Source organism: Carcharhinus amblyrhynchos, chromosome 34, assembly GCF_965287045.1.
Source record: "Carcharhinus amblyrhynchos chromosome 34, sCarAmb.v2.hapA, whole genome shotgun sequence".
NCBI lineage: Eukaryota > Metazoa > Chordata > Chondrichthyes > Carcharhiniformes > Carcharhinidae > Carcharhinus > Carcharhinus amblyrhynchos.
In genome coordinates, this window is record NC_137357.1 from 12,531,273 (window position 1) to 12,551,372 (window position 20,100).

Genomic DNA, 20,100 nt, shown 5'->3' on the forward strand with positions numbered 1-20,100 from the left:
AAGCCAGCCAATTACAATGCAGGAAGGATTGGCAGTGTGCCCAATCAGAAGGAGGAACATTCAGGGACAGAGGGGGCAGTCATGATCATCCATTTATAGACATCCCTATTCCAATAATTTCAATAGTGGTATCCGAATCAGACAGCAGCAGCAGAAAACATTCTTTGGAGTTGCAAGTTTCTTGTGTAGAAGAATCTGAACTCATGAACTATTGCAGTAGGTCAGAGTTTCATTTGAATTGAGGATGACTCTTCCACTGGTCTTGCAGCATTCAGAGAAAAGAACATTTGAATTCAGTGAACCCATTACCCTTATGAACAACAAGTATTCAGGGAGATGTTCAAAATTATTTCTTTAACTCTTTTTGTCCCTCTACAAAGGACAACACAATGGAGATAACAGCTGGACAGGACCCCAGAGGACAGCCACAGGATTTGATAATGAACCCCTGTGAGTCCACCTGCAGGCTGCAAGAGACAGGAGAGTGTGCATCATGTCTGCGGATCAGCAGAGAAGCCTATAATCTCACACATATACCACCCACTCCTCACTGTAACACTCTGATATACAACACACCCCTCACTCTAACATTCTGATATACCCCACGCCCCTCTCTGTAACACTCTGGATATACCCCACGCCTGTCAGTCTAACAGTCTGATATATCGCACACCTGTCACTCTAACACACCGATATACCCCATACCTCTTAACGTAACACTCTTCCTACCCCACACCCCTCACTGCAACATTCTGATATATCCCACACCTCTCACTGTAACACTCTGATATACCACACATCCCTCACTCTAACACACTGATATATCCCACATCCCTCACTGTTACACTCTGATAGACTCCACATTCCTCAAAGTTACACTCTGATATATCCCACATCCCTCACTGTAACACTCTGATATACCCCACATCCCTCACACTAACACGCTGATATATCCCACACCCCTCACTGTAACACTCTGCTATACCCCACACCCCTGTAATACTATGATATACCCCACAGCCCTCACTGTAACATCCTGATATTTTCCACACCCCTCACAGTAACACTCTGATATACCCCACACCCTTACCATAACATTCTGAAATACCCCAGACCCCTCACTGTAACAGCTGATATATCCCACACCCCTCACTGTTGCACTATGATATACCCCACACCACTCACTGTACAGTCTGATATACCCCACAGCCCTCATGGCAACACTGATATGTGATGTGGAGATGCCAGCGTTGAACTGGGGTAAAAACAGAAAGAAGTCTCACAACAACAGCTGTTGGACTTTAAGCTGGCATGATGAGACTTCACACTGATACATCCCGCAGCCCTCACTGTAACACTGATATATCCTGCAGCCCTCACTGTAACACTGATATATCCCGCAGCCCTCACTGTAACACTAATATATCCCCCAGCCCTCACTGTAACACTGATATATCCCACAGCCCTCACTGTAACACTAATATATCCCACAGCCCTCACTGTAACACTAATATATCCCCCAGCCCCCACTGTAACACTGACATATCCCACAGCCCCCACTGTAACACTGACATATCCCACAGCCCTCACTGTAACACTGATGCACTGCACATCCCTCACTGTAAATTCTGTTACACCCCATAGCCCTCATTGTAACACTTAAATACCCCACAGCCCTTACTGTTATATCCTGAAATACCCCACAACCCTCACTGAAACACTGATATACCCCATACCTCTCACTGTAACACTCTGATATACCCCACACCTCTCACTGTAAATTCTGATACACCCCATAGCCCTCACTGTAATACTTAAATAACCCACAGCCCTTACTGTAATATCCTGAACTACTCCACAACCCTCACTGAAACACTGATATACCCCATACCCCTCAATGTTACACTCTGAAATACCCCACAACCCTCACTGTAATACCCTGATATACCCCCTACCCCTCACAGAAACTCTGGTGTACACCACAGCCCCTTTCTTTAGTATTCAGATATATTCCACACTCCCCAACAGCAGGGAGACATGATCCTGCCGTTACGTTTCTAATCAACTGCTCAGACACTGCTTATATAATCACAGCACAATCGACAGGCTGTGAGCCCAGGGCAGGTAAATCATGTCACAGGATCATTTCATTAATATCTTGGTGCAGAAACCAGACTGTGATTGCTGTAAACTCACACAGGCAGCTTGAAGCGAGGCAGTGGCTGGGAGAATTCCACCCAAAATGCCGTGAAATGCTGAATGATTCCAGCTACAGCCTGACCTGTTTTCACACCCACTCCCTATCTCTCCTCGCCCACACGCTGCCATTTGCCACTCACCTGACTCCCAGACGCTGCCCTTCCAGCTGCTCGCTTCCCAAGCTTTCCTGAAAAAGAGCAGACGGAGAAGTGTTGAAAGATCTGAGTCCGGAACCCGGGAGGAGACAGGATGGAATGATTGGAATGGGGAATTCTTGGAAGCTGTCAGTTAGTAACACTGAGTCAACAAGTCAACACAGGGTCCTAAACTCCACCTGACATCAACTCATCTGCTAAGAAACTGAAGTCTGAGGCACAAAGCTGTCAGCATATCATGTAGTCAGTGTTCTCAGACTTTACCCAGTCCATGCTGTACCTGACAGTGCAAAGGGAGCTTTACTCTGTATCTAATCCTGTGCTTACCTGAACTGGGAGTGTTTGATGGGGACAGTGTAGAGGGAGCTTTACTGTGTATCTAACCCCATGCTGTACCTGTTCTGAGAGTATTTGATGGGGACAATGTAAAGGAAGCTTTACTCTGTATCTCATCCTGTGCTGTAACTGTCCTGGGTGTGTTTGATGGGGACAGTGTAGAGGGAACTTTATTCTGTATCTAGCCCTGTGCTGTACCTGCCCTGGGAGTGTTTGATAGGGACAGTGTAGAGGGAGCCTTACTCTGTATCTAACCCCGTGCGGTACCTGTTCTGTGAGTGTTTGATGGGGACAGTATAGAGGGAGCTTTACTCTGTATCTAACCCCATGCTGTACCAATGGGACAATGTACCATAGAACCATCAAATCCCTACACTGCAGAAAGAGGCCACTAGCCTCTTGAGTCTGCACTGATTCTCTGCAAGATTACCCCTCGCAGGCGCACCCCTCCGACACAGTCCCATAACTCCACACATTGACCTGGCTCAGTCACCAAACATTCACACTTTTGGACTGTGGAGGAAACCGGACCACTCGGAAGAAAGCCATGTAGACATGAAGAGAACTTGCAAACTCCACACAGTCACCTAAGGCTGGACCCGAAGTATGGTTACTGGCGCTGCGAGGTGGCAGTGCTAACCACTGTGCCACCATGTGGCCCAGAACTAACTCTGAATCTAATCTGTCCTGTACTCGTCCTGCATTCAGTCCAGTTATTAATTTGAAACCCAGCCATTTCTGACCCAGTGTTGCAGCGAGTGAGTGAATTGGAATCAACATGTGACCAAGCAAACAGAATAGGAACTCAACTGGAGGGCCTACTGAAACCTGTCCCACTCTTAAGATAAATGCAAAATACTCCTGATGCTGGAATCAAAGACAGAAAATGCTGGAAAATCTCAGCAGGTCTGACAGCATCTGTGAAGAGAGAAACAGCCAACATTTCAAGTCTGGATGTCCTTTCATCAGAGCTGGATCAGCCCATTCTAAATTTAACCGGGGTGGATCCGTATTGATTGAGGAACATTACACATCAGAAACAAGGTCGAGAAAGGTAATATAAATTGGTGTGAGTGGCTGAAGCTGCTAAGCAAAGTGACAGGAAAATATTGAGTAGTCATTTCTGTGAACAAATGAAATGTACTGTTTGTAACAGAGTAAACTAGCAGGTTTGATGAGATATATCCATAGATACTGAGGGACTTCAGAGGGAGGGAAATCTCTGGAAACTATTTTTCTGGACAAAATCAGTCATTACTTTGACAGGTGTAGGATAATTGAGGAAAGCCAGAATGGATTCGTTGAGAGAAAATCCTGTTGAATTAACTTTGAGTTTTTTGAGGGGGTAACAGAGAAGATTGTTTAAGGCAATGCTGTTGATGTGGTGTACATGGATTTTTAAAAGACATTTGATACAATGCCACCCAGCAGACTTGTGAATACAATTCTAGCCCATGGAATAAAAGGACAGTGGATACATGGCTAAGTTGGCTGAGTGACAGCAAAGGGTGGTCTTACAGACCGGAAGAAGGTTTGGAGTGGAGCCCCCCTGGGATCAGTGTTGAGACCGTTGCTCTTCCTGACATATACTAATGACCCAGACTGTGGTGTTTAGGGCATCATTTCAATATTTGCTGATAGTACCAAGATTGGAAATGTTGTCAGCTGTGACGAGGATAGTCTCGTACTTCAAAAGAGCAAACACCGATTGGTCATAGAGTCAGAGAGGTTTACAGCTTGGAAACAGGTCCTTCGGTCCAACTTGTCCATGCCACCCTTTTTTTGAAAACCCCTAAGTTAATCCCAATTGCCTGCATTTGGCCTATATCCCTCTATACCCATTTTACCCATGTAACTATTTAAATGCTTTTTGAAAGATAAAATTGTACCCACCTCTACTACTACCTCTGACATCTTGTTCCAGGCACTCAGCACCCTCTCTGTGAAAAAATTGCCCCTGTGGACACTTTCATATCTCTCCCCTCTCATCTTAAACCTATGCCCTCTAGTTTTAGACTCCCCTACCTTTGGGAAAACATATTAACTATCTAGCTGATCTGTGTCCCTCATTATTTTCTAGACCTCTGTAAGATCACCCCTCAGCCTCCTACTCTCCAGGGAAAGAAGTCCCAGTCTATCCAGCCTCTCCTTATAACTCAATCCATCAAGTCCTGGTAGCATTCTAATAGATCTTTTCCACGCTCTTTCTAGTTTAATAATATCCTTTCTATAATAGGGTGACCAGAATTGCACACAATATTCCAAATGTGGCCTTACCAATGTCTTGTATAACTTCAACAAGATGTTCCAACTCCTGTATTCAATGTTCTGACCGATGAAACCAAGCATGTTGAATGCCCTTTTCACCAATCTGTCTCCCTGTGACTCCACTTTCAAGGAGCTATGAACATGTACCCTTAGATCTCTTTGTTTTGTGACTCTCCCCAACACTCTAACATTAACTAAGTCCTGCCCTGGTTCAATCTACCAAAATGCATCGCCTCGCATTTGTCTAACTTAAACTCCATCTGCTATTCGTCAGCCCACCGGCCCAATTGATCAAGATCCCGTTGCAATTGGAGGTAAGTTTCTTTACTGTCCACTATGCCACCGAGCTTGGTGTCATCTGTAAACTTACGAACCATGCCTCCTGTATTCTCATCTAAATTGTTACTACAATATGGTGAACTGGGTAGACAAGTGGCAGACAAAGTTCAATGCGGAGAAGTGTGAGATGATATATTTTAGCAGGAAGAATATGTAGAGATAGTATAAAACAAAGGGAGGAACTCTTAAAGAGGTGCAGGAACAAAGGGACCTTGATGTATCTGTACATAAGTCAGTGAAGATGGCAGGAAATGTTGAGAGAGCAGTTAATAAAGCATGTAATATCTCAGATTTTATTAATAGGGGCAGAGTACAAGAGAAAAGAGGTCATGCTGAACTAGTAACAGATAGGCCTCATCTGGAACACTGTGACCTGTTCTTGGTACCATACTTGAGGAAGGATGTGAAGGTGTTGGAGAGAGGACAGAAGAGATTCACAAGAATGATTCCACAGATAAGAAACACTCCAACCGCTGCCTCTATTCATTCAATGGTACTACCATCACTGGATCCCCCAGTTTGGGTTACCATTGACCAGAAATTCAACTGGCCTCACCACATAAACACAGTGGCCATAAGAGCAGGTCAGAGGCTGGGAATACTGTGGTGAGTAACTCACCTCCTGACTCCCAAAGCCTATTCACCAGCTACAATGCACAAGTTAGGAGTGTGATGGAATACTCCCCACTTCCCTTGACATGTGCAGCTCCAACAACACTCAAGAAGCTTGAAACTATCCAGGACAAAGCAGCCTACTTGATTGGCATCACATCCACAAATATTTAATCCCTCCATCAACAACACTCAGAAGCAGCAATGTGTACTATCATCAAGATGCATTGTAGCAATTCACCAAAGATCCTTAGACAGCACCTTCCAAAGCCACGACCACTTCCATTTAGAAGGACAAGGGCAGCAGATACCTGGGGCACACCACCACCTGCAAATTCCCCCCAAGCCACTCACCATCCTGACTTGCAAATATATTGCCGTTCCTTTGCAGTCACTGGGACAAAATCCTGAAATTCCCTCACTTACAGCATTGTGGGTCAGCCCACAGCACATAGACTGCAGCACTTCAAGAAGGCAGCTCACCACCACCTTCTCAAGAGCAACTAGGGATGGGCAATAAATGCTGGCCAACCAGTGATGCCCACGTCCCACAAATGAATAAAAAGAAAGGAAATGTTGCTCAGGAGGCTGAGAGAAAACTTGATAGAGGAATTCAAGATCCTGAGGATAAATACTGAGAAACTGTTCCTGCTCAAGACAGCAACAAGAACCAGAGGGCGCAGGTGTAAAATAAGGGCAGAAGGAGTCGCAGTAATGTGAGGAACTGTTGTTCACTCAGTCTGGAGACTTCCTGAGAGAGTGATGGAGGCAGCTTCAATTGAGGTATTCAGAAGCAAATTAGATTGCTGTCTGAAAAAAAACACATGCAAAGTGATGAACAATGGGAATCAGTAGAATGCTCTTTCGGAAAGTCACTGCAGACTCAATGAGCTGAAAAGCCTCCTTCTGCACAGAATGGCCTCCTACTTCACAGAAGTGCCATTGAGCCACAGAGATATTAACACAGCTGAAGGAAGAGCTGGATTTATAGGAGTGAAAGAGGGAGAGCGAAATCAAGAGGGCAAAGAGGTTAGGGGACAAATTGGAAATCTTCAGTCCAGTCGCCAATGATGGAGTGATTGGAAGCGAGGATTCATCAGAGGTTAGACTGCAGTAATCTCAGTGAATTGTAGGCTGGACAAGATGACAGGAATAATGAGGGACAAAGTTATGAAAGATGTGAGAATTTTATAGTTGAGCTGTCGTTTAACCAGGATTGAAAGTACAACCCATAGTCACAGACTATGAGGCATGATGTGTGAACAGTACTTGCTCTGAATTAGCAAACAGACAGCAGAGTTTCAGAGAAGAGGGTTGGAAGACAAGATAGTCAGCCAGGAATGTGTTGGAAGCAGTGAGTGGAACAGCTAAGTCACTGTTCAGGATTGAGTGCAAAGCTGCCTAAAGTCAGGGCGACTATTAGCAAGGAAATCAGTACCTGGAGCATCCCCTCTCTCTTTGCCAGTCGCTGTTTGAGGTTCTTCAGATCAGAATCTAACTCCGCTCCCAGCTGGCTCAACTCTTTCTCGAGTGAAATCTGCACCAATAAACAAAAGAAATAGTTAGGGATGCTCCAGATCAGCAAACAACAATCTTCAGGAGCACTGGGCCATGATACTGATACAGGAACAAAATTGTGGACATTCTTCGACATTGAGCTTGAATTCCTCATCTCTGGGGTGCCAGTGCATACACAGCCCAACCTCTTAGCAATCCCAATGATCCTTCAGTGTTGGGTTTTTGTCTGAGATTCGTTCTCCCTCTCTGCACCACCACCGCACCATCTCTCTCTCTCTGTCACCATTCTTCTCCCTCTCTCCCCAATTGTCTCACCACATTTCACTCCCTACCTCTCTTTCCACCTGTCTCTCTCCATCCCTGTCATTTTTTGAATTTATCTCTATCCCTGTCTGTCTCTCTCTCTCCCACTATCCCGCTCTCCCCCATCTCCCACTCTCTCCCAGTCTCTCAGTCCTTCTCAGTCTCTCTCCACATCTCTCGCTCTTTCTGTCTCGAGGATATTCCTGTCACTTCCTGCAGTATTAACAAGCTAGGATTGCTGCCCTTCTCTGCCCCACTCTGTCCTCTACTCAACTCCCTGTCAGGCCTCCCTTTCCCTCTCTCTCCCCAATTGTTTTGATTAACTGTCTTGGGGATTACTACCTGCAGTGGGCAGAGAGCAAGAGTCAGGTATAGTAGCACAATGAGGGCATGTCACAAACAAGGCCCAGAGCACACTCGTCTGATTTGAAGTTACGTATGAACTAGGAGCAGGAGTAGGCCATCTGGCCCCTCCAGCCTGCTCCGCCATTCAATTAGATCATGGCTGAGTGGGCAGGTAAGTGGAGCTCCACTTACCTGCCCACTCACCATAACCCTTAATTCCTTTATTGTTCAAAAATTTATCTATCCTTGCCTTAAAATCATTCAATGAGGTAGCCTCAACTGCATCACTGGGGAGGGAATTCCATAGATTCACAACCCTTTGTGTGAAGAAATTCCTCCTCAACTCAGTCCTAAGTCTGCTTCCCCTTATTTTGAGGCTATGCGCCCTAGTTCTAGTTTCACCCGCCAGTGGAAACAACTTCCCTGCTTCTATCTTATCTATTCCCTTCATAATCTCATATGTTTCTCTCAGATCTCCCCTCATTTTTCTGAATTCCAATGAGTATAGCCCCAGTCTACTCAGTCTCTCCTCATAAGTCAACCCTCTCAACTCCAGAATCAAAAGTCTGGAATCAACCTAGTGAATCTCCTCTGCACCGTCTCCAGTGCCAGTGTATCCTTTTTTGAGTAAGGAGATTGGAGATGGAGATAGTTAAGATATTTAGCACAGTCCCTTACCTCAACTGAGTTTGACAGTCTCCTCGTTGGTGAGCTCAGAACTGAAGACGCATCCTAATTAATTGGAAAAAAATAGTAATGTTAGAGGAGGTATTGGGGGACTGACAACCAGGAGGTACCTATCAACTCCTGTCTCCCCCAGCGCCCTGTGTTACTGACTGTGTCTCTACTGATGTTAATCCAGTTCTCTCACACTGTCACTCAGTGATCCCTCTCTCCCCAGCATCCTTGTGTTGCTGATTGTAACTCTACTGATGTTAATTCAGCTCCCTCACACTGTCACTCAGTAATCCCTCTCCTCCAGTCCCGTGTTACTGATTGTATCTCTACTGATGTTAATCCAGCTCCCTCACACTGTCACTCAGTAACCCCTCTCCCCCCAGCACCTTGTGTTACTGACTGTATCTCTACTGATGTTAATCCAGCTCCCTCACACTGTCACTCAGTAACCCCTCTCCCCCCAGCACCTTGTGTTACTGACTGTATCTCTACTGATGTTAATTCAGCTCCCTCACACTGTCACTCAGTGACCCCTCTCCCCCCAGCACCCTGTGTTACTGACTGTATCTCTACTGATGTTATTCCAACTCCCTCACACTGTCACTCAGTAACCCCTCTCCCCCCAGCACCCTGTGTTACTGACTGTATCTCTACTGATGTTAATTCAGCTCCCTCACACTGTCACTCAGTAACCCCTCTCCCCCATCACCCTGTGTTACTGACTATATCTGTATTGATTTTCATCTAGCTCTCTCATGCTGTCACTCAGTAACTCTTCTCCCCCAGCATCCTGTGTTACTGACTGTATCTCTACTGATGTTAATCCAGCTCCCTAAAAATTTCACTCAGGAACAAGCTGGAACATTTGGTGTTGCAGTTTGTGAGGATTTACAGATCCCTGGTTTCTAATGGGCCTCTGGTCAGTCTGATGTTTGCAGTAGTCAGACCTGAGTTTGTTCAATCTGACGAAGCAGAGGGTGAGCTTGTTGTGAGAGATTCTTACAGCCTCCATCAGTTACAAGCTCAGACAGACTGACTGACTGCAGAGAGAGAGAGAGAGAGAGCGTGAGTGTTCACAGTCTGATGCACTGACATGTCCCCCTCCCTCTCCAGAGAAAGAGGACAGATTATCAACAAGATACCAATTACTAGAGAAAGAGGGGGACGGAGGTCGGGAGCGCGAGAGAGGGACGGAGGTCGGGAGCGCGAGAGAGGGACGGAGGTCGGGAGTGCGAGAGAGGGACGGAGGTCGGGAGCGCGAGAGAGGGACGGAGGGAGCGAGAGAGAGAGGGGCGGAGGGAGCAAGAGAGAGAGAGGGGCGGGGGGAGCGCGCGAGAGGAGGGGCAGAGGGAGCGTGGAGGGGTGGAGGGAGCGCGAGGGGGTGGAGGGAGCGCAAGGGGAGGCGGAGGGAGCGCGAGGGGAGGCGGAGGGAGCGCGAGGGGAGGCAGAGGGACGGAGGGAGCGTAGGGGGGGCGGAGGGAGCGCGAGGGGGGGATGGAGGGAGCGCGGGGGGGTGGAGGGAGCACGAGGGGTGGGCGGAGGGAGCGCGGGGGGCGGAGGGTGTGCGAGAGGGGCGGAGGGAGCGAGGGGGGATTGACGGAGCGAGGGGGGATTGACGGATCAAGAGGGGGATGGAGGGAGTGAGACGAGTAGGGTTTGAGAGAGAAGGGACAAGAGGGAGGAGGATGAAATGTGGGGCAGAAAAGAGGGAAGGGGGCAATGAGATGGGGGAAACAAGAGTAGGGAATGCAAGATGGTAAGAAGAGATGAGATGGGAGAGCTGGGGGCGGGGGTGGGGGGCTGCGGAACGGATGGAGGGAGGATGTAGCGAGTGGGAGATAAAGGGGGAGGAGAGAGGGGAATGCACGAAGAAGGAGAAGGAGGAATGAAGAGAGGGAGAGTTAGAGTGAGGGACTGATATGGAAAGGGAAAGATGCAGAGGTATATCGAGAGACAGATAGAGAGACAGTAAGTGAGAGAAGTACAGGGCAGTAGAGAGACAGCAAGAGAAATAGAGATAGAGAGGGATTAGAGACAGAGAGGGATGGAGAGAGAAGGAACGAGAGATAGGGAAAGAGAGAGAGAGTGTAGAGAGAGTGAGATCGAGAGAGAGAATAAACAGAGGGTGATGTGAGAAAGCACAGCGACAAGGAACTGACCTGTTGCTCAGGCCTCTGGACTGTCCAATCTTGTGGCTCATAGTTGAATATACTCCTGTGCTGAGCCTGCAGCCTTTGGCCTTCACTCTGCTCCCCTCTGAGTTCCAGCTCCTTCCTGCAGACCAGAAAGGAAATGCCAAATCAAATCTTATGGTTGTTAAGGGAGATGCAAGCTGAGTCTGAGTTTCTTGGTGAAACTCCACATCTGACAACATGTTGAGACTCTCGTCTGTGGCTGGACTGAACACAAACACATCGTTCACATTCCACAGTCACTATTTCATCGTTTGCTCACAGCAGACAAAGCAACATCTTCTTTCAGCTCTCTGTTTTCTCAGCACTCTGACTTGTGCCTGAGAGGAAACTTGGTCTCTCTGCCACCTCTCTCTGTGGGCCTGAAAATGGGAACAGGTGGAGGCCATTCAGCCCCTCTGTCTGATTGAGTGGGAAGGGTGGAAAGGGAGATGGGAGAATGGCATAGGGGAGATGATCTTGAGCACGGGCTGCCAGCATCTCTATTAGCTGTAGCCTCCAGGCATTTCATCCCTGGATCAGGCATTGTGCTGTTGAAGGAATGCTTCGAGCATCTCTGACTCATGTTCCCAGAAGCACCCAGTCAGGATAGTTTGAGTTCTGTCTGGATTTTAACTGTCTAACTAATAAACCTCATCAGGAGTAAACTTCCAACCTCCATCATGTTTGGCTACTTCAGGGACACTCATTCCACAACACTGCAGACAGGAATTACAGCTAAGGTCATTTGGAAGGAATTTGTGTTAGGTAAAGGAGGAGAAATTAACTCTTCCTATTCTGAATCTCCAATGACAGCAAATGTCACCAAGATGCCTACCAATGATTCAGGGTGAAATCCGACTGCAAAATATCAGATTCTGGTACCTCCACATCTGGCAAACCGTGGGAAAGGTCTCCTGAAAGAGAAGAGTTTGAAATAAGGATATTCCATATCCTACCTTCATACTTGTCAACTCCTTGGCCTTTTGCTACCAGACCAGGTGTCAGCTATGGAATTGTGTGAAGTACTTTCCACCTCTCACTCAGTGTTCAAGTCTCACTTCAGGAACACATGAACAGAAGGGACAGTACAGTCCCTTGAGACATAATTACCAGCCTTGGCCTCATAACCTTTAATATCTTTGTCTCCCAAAACTTTTCTCAGTCTCAGATTTCAAATTAACAACTGCTCGATCATTTACCATGTTGTATAGAACCCAGACTTTACAAGACAGTTAGATTTTGAAATGTCTCCTTAAAGTTAGGGTGAAAAAGGGGATGATTATTTCGAAATAAACACCTCTACTTGGATACAGGCCCATGTGATCTGGTTGCCATGAGGGAGAGGGTCAAATGGAAATCATTTGATGTTTCTCACATCTGTACACAAAAGGCACAGCCTTTTTGTGAGACACAGAGAGAAACTGACAAAGTAGCTACTGCTGTGTGGGGAAGCTGAGAAGGACTGTTTTATGCTAACAACAAGGAAGATGCCTGTGTTTTGTTTGTTTTCTCTCTGAAAGGGAAGGGGCAGATGGGACTTTTGGAGATTTAAGAAACCAGGAGTTTGCTGGTGAAAATCAGATTTAGAGAATTCGTGCTGAGCGGAACAATTTTTGAAGTCCACTAAGTTTTGACCTAGCACAGCAGGGAGAACTGTGTCAGCTGGAGGGTTCACCATGGTAGGCTTCTGCAGAAAATGCAGATGTATGGGATTGAAGGTAATCTAGGAAATTAGATCAGGAATTGGCTAGCAGATCGGAGACAGAGGGTGGTGGTTGATGGTAAATATTCGTCATGGAGTTCAGTTACGAGTGGTGTGCCTCAGGGATCTGTTTTGGGGCCACTGCTGTTTGTAATTTTTATTAATGATCTGGATGAGGGTATAGTTGGGTGGATTAGTAAATTTGCTGATGACACCAAAGTCGGAGGTGTGGTAGATTGTGAGGAAGGGTGTCATAGTTTGCAGGGAGACTTAGACAGGTTGCAGAGCTGGGCCGAGAGGTGGCGGATGGAGTTTAATGCGGAGAAGTGTGAGGTAATTCACTTTGGTAGGAATAACAGATGTGTCGAGTATAGGGCTAACGGGAGGACTCTGAATAGTGTGGATGAACAGAGGGATCTAGGTGTATGTGTACATAGATCCCTGAAAGTTGGGAATCAAGTAGATAAGGTTGTCAGGAAGGCATACGGTGTCTTGGCGTTTATTGGTAGGGGGACTGAATTTAGGAGTCGCAGCGTCATGTTGCAGCTGTACACAACTCTGGTGCAGCCGCACTTGGAGTATTGTGTGCAGTTCTGGTCCCCACATTAGAGGAAGGATGTGGAGGCTTTGGAGAGGGTGCAGAGGAGGTTTACCAGGGTGTTGCCTGGTATGGAGGGGAGGTCCTATGAGGAGAGACTGAGGGATTTGGGGTTGTTTTCGCTAGAAAGAAGGCGGCTAAGAGGGGATCTTATTGAAACATATAAGATGATTAGAGGTTTAGATAGGGTGGATAGTGATAGCCTTTTTCCTCGGATGGAGAAAGCTAGCACGAGGGGGCATGGCTTTAAATTAAGGGGGGGTCAGTTATAGGACGGATGTCAGGGGTAGGTTCTTTACCCAGAGGGTGGTGAGGGATTGGAATGCCCTGCCTGCTGCAGTTGTAAATGCGCCTAGTTTGGGGGCGTTTAAGAGATCCGTGGGTAGGTTTATGGATGAAAAGGGATTGGTTTAGGTTAGAGGGTGATTGTTTTTTAACTGGTCGGCGCAACATCGTGGGCCGAAGGGCCTGTTCTGTGCTGTAATGTTCTATGTTCTATGAATCACAGAGGGATAGTTTCTATCAGTGTTACACACCTGTTGAAAGCATGGTGCACAGCAAAGGTGCACTTTGATTCCATTAGTTAATGCGGGTGCATACCTTTTCTTTAGCATGGTGTATTATTTGCCTGTTACATACTGCTTGATTTATGTTGCTTTCAGCTTGTTTGTTACAATAAAAGTCTTCAAATGTGAAATCTTGTTCCTCAGCTCTTTCTATTGGTCGCTGGAAATTCAGCTGTTAAATTATCAATCTCTGGGGGTTGTAATCCTTTTGTGTGCCCATGTGTTCTGTTCGGTAGCTTTAATTGTCTCTAAGTAATTGAAATAACTTCTCTTGATCTACCCTTACAGTAAATCTTGATCAAATCACCCCTTAACTTCTAAACTCCAGTCATGACAAATCAATGACTTGGGTGATGAAACTGAGAACCACATGTTCATATTTAGTTGCTTGGTCGTACAGTTCTGGAATTTTGCTGTAAAAGATACTTTCATTAATCTTTCCTTGAGATTAACTCTGGTATTGTTTTATTAATTCAGATTACAAGGCCAATATATCATGGCATACCCAGAACTGCTCACGGATGTTGTTTAACCAGTGTTTTGAATCGCTGAATCGTGATTTATGTTGACTTATTTTCTGATCTCGAAAGGTAAAGGCCAGCATTCCATTAGCCTTTTTGAGTATTTTTAGTGTCTGTCATAGCATTTCAATAATCTACTTCAACCTCCACACTGTTTTTAGCTTCTCCCCATCAAAAAGTACTAGTTATAGAAAGTTTTATACTCTTTCAGTCCAAAATGGATGACCTGATGCAGTTACAGAGCTGCCACAGTTTTGCCTACTCACTTCATCGACCTGCACCTCTTTTTCATGTTATGTCCTACCCACAGTAAGCTAAGGTAAGGGGCAGGAGATTTCGAGGGGTTTGAGGAAAAACTTTTACATCCAGAGGATGGTGGGAATCTGGAACTCACTGCCTGAAAGGTGGTCAAGGCAGGAACCCTCAATTTTAAAGTACATTTAGATGTAATTTAAGTGTATTTTTATTGTCACGGGTAAACTACATTAACACTACAATGAAGTTAATGTGAAAATCCCTGAGTCACCACACTCGAGCTCCTATTTAGGTACACTGAGGGAGAATTTAGTATGGCCAGTGTACCTAACCAGCATATCTTTCGGACTGAGAGAGGAAACCGGAGCACCCGGAGGAAACCTACACAGACACGGGCAGAATGTGCAAACTCGACACAGACAGTGACCCAAACCAGGAATTGAACCTGGGTCCCTGGTGCTGTGAGGCAGCAGTGCTAAAGGCCATGCCGCCCTTAAAGGCGAAGTCATCATGGTCTGAGATTACCAAAGGCTGGTGGTGATTAACCCAAGGATCATCAGATATCAGGTGGTAGGACAAGATTGAGAAGGCGGGGCCTTCATGAATAGCCATAGCCAGTTCGGGAACAAACCTGCACCGTCGGCGTCACCCTGCATCATGAACCAGCCATCCAGCCAACTGAGATAACCAACTGAGATATTCAAGGCTATGGACCAGGTGCTGGAAATGGGATTAACATAGATTGGTGCTTGATGGCCAGTGCAAACATGATGGGGCCAAAGGGCCTCTTTCTATGCTGTAAAGCTCTATGACAGACTGCCTACAATGCCACATATCCGTTTCATTGACAAAGATAAATATTCCTAAATAAAAAGAAACATGTTACTGAAGCTTTTTGTCTGTGCTCATCAGGACAAATGCAGGAAAACCAAATTTCAAAGGGAACAACAAGTTATTCTGCATAAGAAAATGGTACTGATGGATTGGCAAGTGCTCTGATTAATCAAGTGATTACCATGGAGAATGGACCAGGAACAGTGTCCATCACACTTTCACAAGGGTCACTGAACAATAATCTTCTACCCTTCCAGTCTGTCAATCCTCCGTACCCACTCTGTTCCATATTCCTTCAGCCTCCTTGCCTTCAAATGCTGATCTACTCTGTTCTGAAATGTTGCGCAGGTCTCTGTTTCAGTCATGAATTCTGGGAGTGAGTCTGGGACTCATACAAGAAGGCCTCTCCCTTCCTGGAGTTTATTTAATTTCTTGTGCAGAAATTGCAAAGTGGTCTGGTTTCCTTCCACAGTCTGAAAAACATACGGGTTAGGTACATTGGCCATGCTAAATTCTCCTTCAGTGTACCCAGACAGTTGCTGGAGTGTGGCAACTCGGGGATCTTTCACAGTAACCTCATTGCAGTGTTGATGTAAGCCTACTTGTGACAATAATAAATGAACTTTACTTCATCATTCTCCTAGTGAACCAACAAAGCTCAGACTCAAAGTTCAGGTGTTTACCCAAAGACATTTGGATTTTAACATTCTTTGATAAGATTATCAGTTTTCTCTTCTGATGCATGTCAGGTAATAAATGCCGGGTTTGCAAGTCACATCCACATCACTCAGAAAGGTAAACATGGAAACCCTGAACAAAAATCCACAAATAAAACCTTTCAACTCACCAAATACAATAGGAAGAGGAGGCGGCCATTGAATCCTTCAGCCTATTGTGACAGTGAGTCAAATCACAGTTGATCTGCACCTCAACCTCATTCACCCATCTTTATTCCACATTCTTTGTCCCCCTTCCCGTCAACAAATGAATCAGTTTCAGATCTGAACACTGAACCAGGTTGCTAAGTGTGAAATGAGTGATCTTTATCCAGTTAGAATATATCATTAAACTTACCGTCTGTTTGGTCTGTCACATCATTGATGCCAAATTCATCATCTGTTATAAAAGATTAATCAAAAATCCAGATATTTTATTCTGGAAACAGCAAAATACATTTATATAGCGCCTTTGACATTTTCCGAATGTCCAATGCACCACCCTCCATTTCCCCTTCAATGTCCTTCTCTTGGGATCTCATCCCCCAGGAATCCCTTCAACTCAGAATCTACTCCCCCGCCCCAGAATTGGGAAATCTGATCCCTCTGGAATCCACTTCCCCAAGAATTAACTTCCACCAGAAATCCCCAGCCACAAGGATCCAAGCCTCCAGGGATCTCCTCCCACAATAATTCCTCTTTTGGAAATCCCTCCCTCATGGAAAGTTAAGTCCCTCAAGAATGGATGCCAAGGTGGCACAGTGGTTGGCAGTGGCAGTGCTGCCACACAGCTCCGGAGACCCAGGTTCAATTCCCAGTTTGGGTGACTGTCTGTGTGGAGTCTGCACATTCTCCTTGTATCTGCATAGGTTTCCTACAGGTGCTCTGGTTTCCTCCCACAGTCTGAAAGACGTACAGGTTCGGTGCATTGGCCATGCTAAATTCTCCCTCAGTGTACCTGGACAGGCGCTGGAGTGTGGCGACTACAGGATTTTCACAGTAACCTCATTGCAGTGTTGATGTAAGCCTGCTTGTGACAATAATAAACAAACTTTACTTTATCTTTCTCCCAGTGAACCAATAAAGCTCAGAGTCAAAGTTCAGGTGTTTACCCAAAGACATTTAGATTTTAACATTTTTTGATAAGATTATCAGTCATGACTCAATGGGGAGCAATCTATTTGAATCAATATATTGTGAGTTCAAACAAACACAAGTAAACAGTTGAGTACTCAACATTGGCTACACACCCAGTGTCAATAAGGGGGTGCTGCTCGGTTAGAATTGCCGTCTTGATATTAAGACTGTGCAGCCTTTCAGGATGTCATAAAATTGAGAAGGGCATTGTATAGGAAAAGTTTAGGAAAACGGGAAGTGCAACATGATCTGGGTGTCATGGTGGAACAGTTACTAAAGGTTGTCATGCAGGTAGCGAGGAAAGCTAATGGCATGCTGGCCTTTATAGCAAGATGATTTGAGTAGGTAGTAAAGATGTTTTATTACAGTACAGGGCTTTAGTGAGTACTGTGTGCAGTTTTGGTCTCCTAGTCTGAGGAAGGACATTCTTGCTATTCAAGGAGTGCAGCGAAGGTTCACCGGACTGATTCCTGGAATGGCAGGACTGACATATGAAGTGAGACTGAATCGACTGGGTTTGTACTCACTGGAATTTAGAAGAATGAGGGGAGATCTCATAGAAACATATAAAATCCTGATGAGACTGGCCAGCCTAGAAGTGGGAAGAATGTTGCCCAAGTCCAGAATTAGTGGCCACAGTCGAAGAATAAGGAGTAAGCCATGCAGGATTGAGATGGAGGAAGTACTTTCTCACTAAGACAGTTGTGCACCTGTGGAATTCTCTACCACAGAAAGTTGTTGGGGCCAGTTCATTAGATATGTTCAAGAGCGAGTTGAATGTGGCTCTTCTGGCTAAAGGGATCAAGGGGTATGGGCAGAAAGTGAGACTGAGATACTGAAAGTGCATGGTCAGCCATGATCATATTGAATGATGGTGCTGGCTTGAAAGGCCGAATGGCCTAATCCTGTACCTATTTTCTATGTTTCTATAAATGAAAATCTTCCTATTTTTCGACCTCAGTTTCTTCTCCTGCTTTCTCCTCTACTGTTGCCCACTTCCACCTCCTCTCGCCAACCCCCTTCACCCTCCCTCCACCTCCTCTCCCTGATTCTTCTCTCCGATTTTAAGAACATAAGAAATAGGAGCAGGAGTAGGCCATCTAGCCCTTCGAGCCTGCCCCGCCATTCAACAAGATCATGGCTGATCTGAAGTGGATCAGTTCCACTTTCCTGCTTTCTCCCCATAACCCTTAATTCCCTTGTCTATCAGAAATCTATCTATCCGTTACTTAAATATATTCAGCGAGGTAGCCTCCACCACTTCAATGGGCAGAGAATTCCAGATACTCACCACCCTTTGAGTGAAGAAGTTCCTCCTCAACTCTGATCTAAACTGCACCGTCCCCTTATTTTGAGGCTGCGCCCTCGAGTTCTACTATCCTTTCTAAGCGGGAAGAATCTCTCGACCTCCACCCTATCTAGCCCCTTCATTACCTTGTAAGTCTCTATAAGATCCCCCCTCAGCCTTCTAAACTCTAACGAGTACAGACCCAGTCTATTCAATCTCTCCTCATAGGCTAATCCCCTTATCTCCGGTATCAGCCTGGTGAACCTTCTCTGTACTCTCTCCAAGGCCAATATATCCTTTCGCAAATGCGGTGACCAAAACTGCACACAGTACTCCAGTTGTGGCCTCACCAGTGCCCTGTACAGTTGCAGCAAGACCTCCCTGCTTTTATATTCTATCCCCCTCGCGATAAAGGCCAACATTCCATTCACCTTCTTGATCACCTGCAGACTGGGTTTTTGCAATTCGTGCACAAGGACCCTCAGGTCCCTCGGCACTGTAGCATGCTGCAGCTTTTTGCCCTTTAAATAATAATCCCTCCTACTATTATTTCTACCAAAGTGGATAACTTCACATTTGCTAACATTATACTCCATCTGCCAGGTCCTCGCCCACTGACTCAGCCTATCCAGATCTCTCTGCAGATTTTCTGCGCCTTCCACACAATTTGCTTTTCCACTCATTTTCGTGTCATCAGCAAATTTTGTTCCCCTACACTCAGCCCCCTCCTCCAGATTGTCTATGTAAATGGTAAACAGTTGAGGCCCCAGCACCGATCCCTGCGGCACTCCACTAGTCACCAACTGCCAACCAGATTAGCACCCATTGATTCCAACTCTCTGCTTCCTGTTATACAACCAATCCTCAATCCACGCTAACACCTTACCCCCAACTCCTTTTCTTGCTTCCCTCCTTTCCATTCCTCTCCCTGCCATGTTCTTACTTGTCCATGAAAGCAATGATACGCAGTTACCTGTGTGTCTGCTGTGAATGTGTTGAAACATTCTCTTGTACCAGTCCCTGGGCTTGTCCACACTCTGCCCAAAACAAACAAAGAGTCAAATGAGAGAGAAAGAGAGGAAAGAGACAGTTCCATCGAGTGTGCAGCCCCTGATGACCCTGTGTTTTGGTCTATCACAACTTGTGCATCTTTACGATTTCTGAAAAGTAGAAGTGCCTTTGTCCACAATAACTGACATGGGAATGAATATGTGTGGAAACGCATCCACCTTTTACTGAGGATTGCTGAGGAGGCTCGCGGCTCACAGCTACTGAAGCAATGTCAGGTAAAATCCTATTTGTATTCAAATCCATTTCAGATACAAATGGTTGTGGGATTGTTTTTTACTAAGGTTTTCACACAGACTTTGGGAGATAGCTTCATAGACTGAGCATTTCCACTGTGGCTCCCTGTACAGGTGGGTGGAACATGTTCCCCCCAGTGATCTGGGAATGGGCAGGAATTCAAATCTCAGGAATTGGGAACAGGCAATAAGCCAGAGTGTGGGATTGGGAATGGGCAGTAATCCAGAGTCTGGGATTGGGAATGGGCAGTA

At 45.9% G+C, this 20,100-nt stretch overlaps 1 protein-coding gene across 2 annotated transcripts in view; it reads right to left on the minus strand.

Moving 5' to 3' along the window:
* Positions 1–20,100, minus strand: part of sorbs3 (sorbin and SH3 domain containing 3) — a 90,059-nt gene that overhangs the window by 29,505 nt on the left and 40,454 nt on the right. Inside the window, exons 6-12 of one of the 2 annotated variants that reach the window (XM_080217253.1) lie at positions 19,518–19,581; positions 16,478–16,519; positions 11,763–11,841; positions 10,913–11,027; positions 8,754–8,807; positions 7,348–7,446; positions 2,340–2,386 (exon numbers count right to left, since the gene is read on the minus strand). In XM_080217253.1, coding sequence (XP_080073379.1) covers positions 2,340–2,386; positions 7,348–7,446; positions 8,754–8,807; positions 10,913–11,027; positions 11,763–11,841; positions 16,478–16,519; positions 19,518–19,581 — 500 coding nt within the window. The remainder of the gene's footprint in view (positions 1–2,339; positions 2,387–7,347; positions 7,447–8,753; positions 8,808–10,912; positions 11,028–11,762; positions 11,842–16,477; positions 16,520–19,517; positions 19,582–20,100) is intronic. The other variant, XM_080217255.1, reaches the window with a different exon arrangement.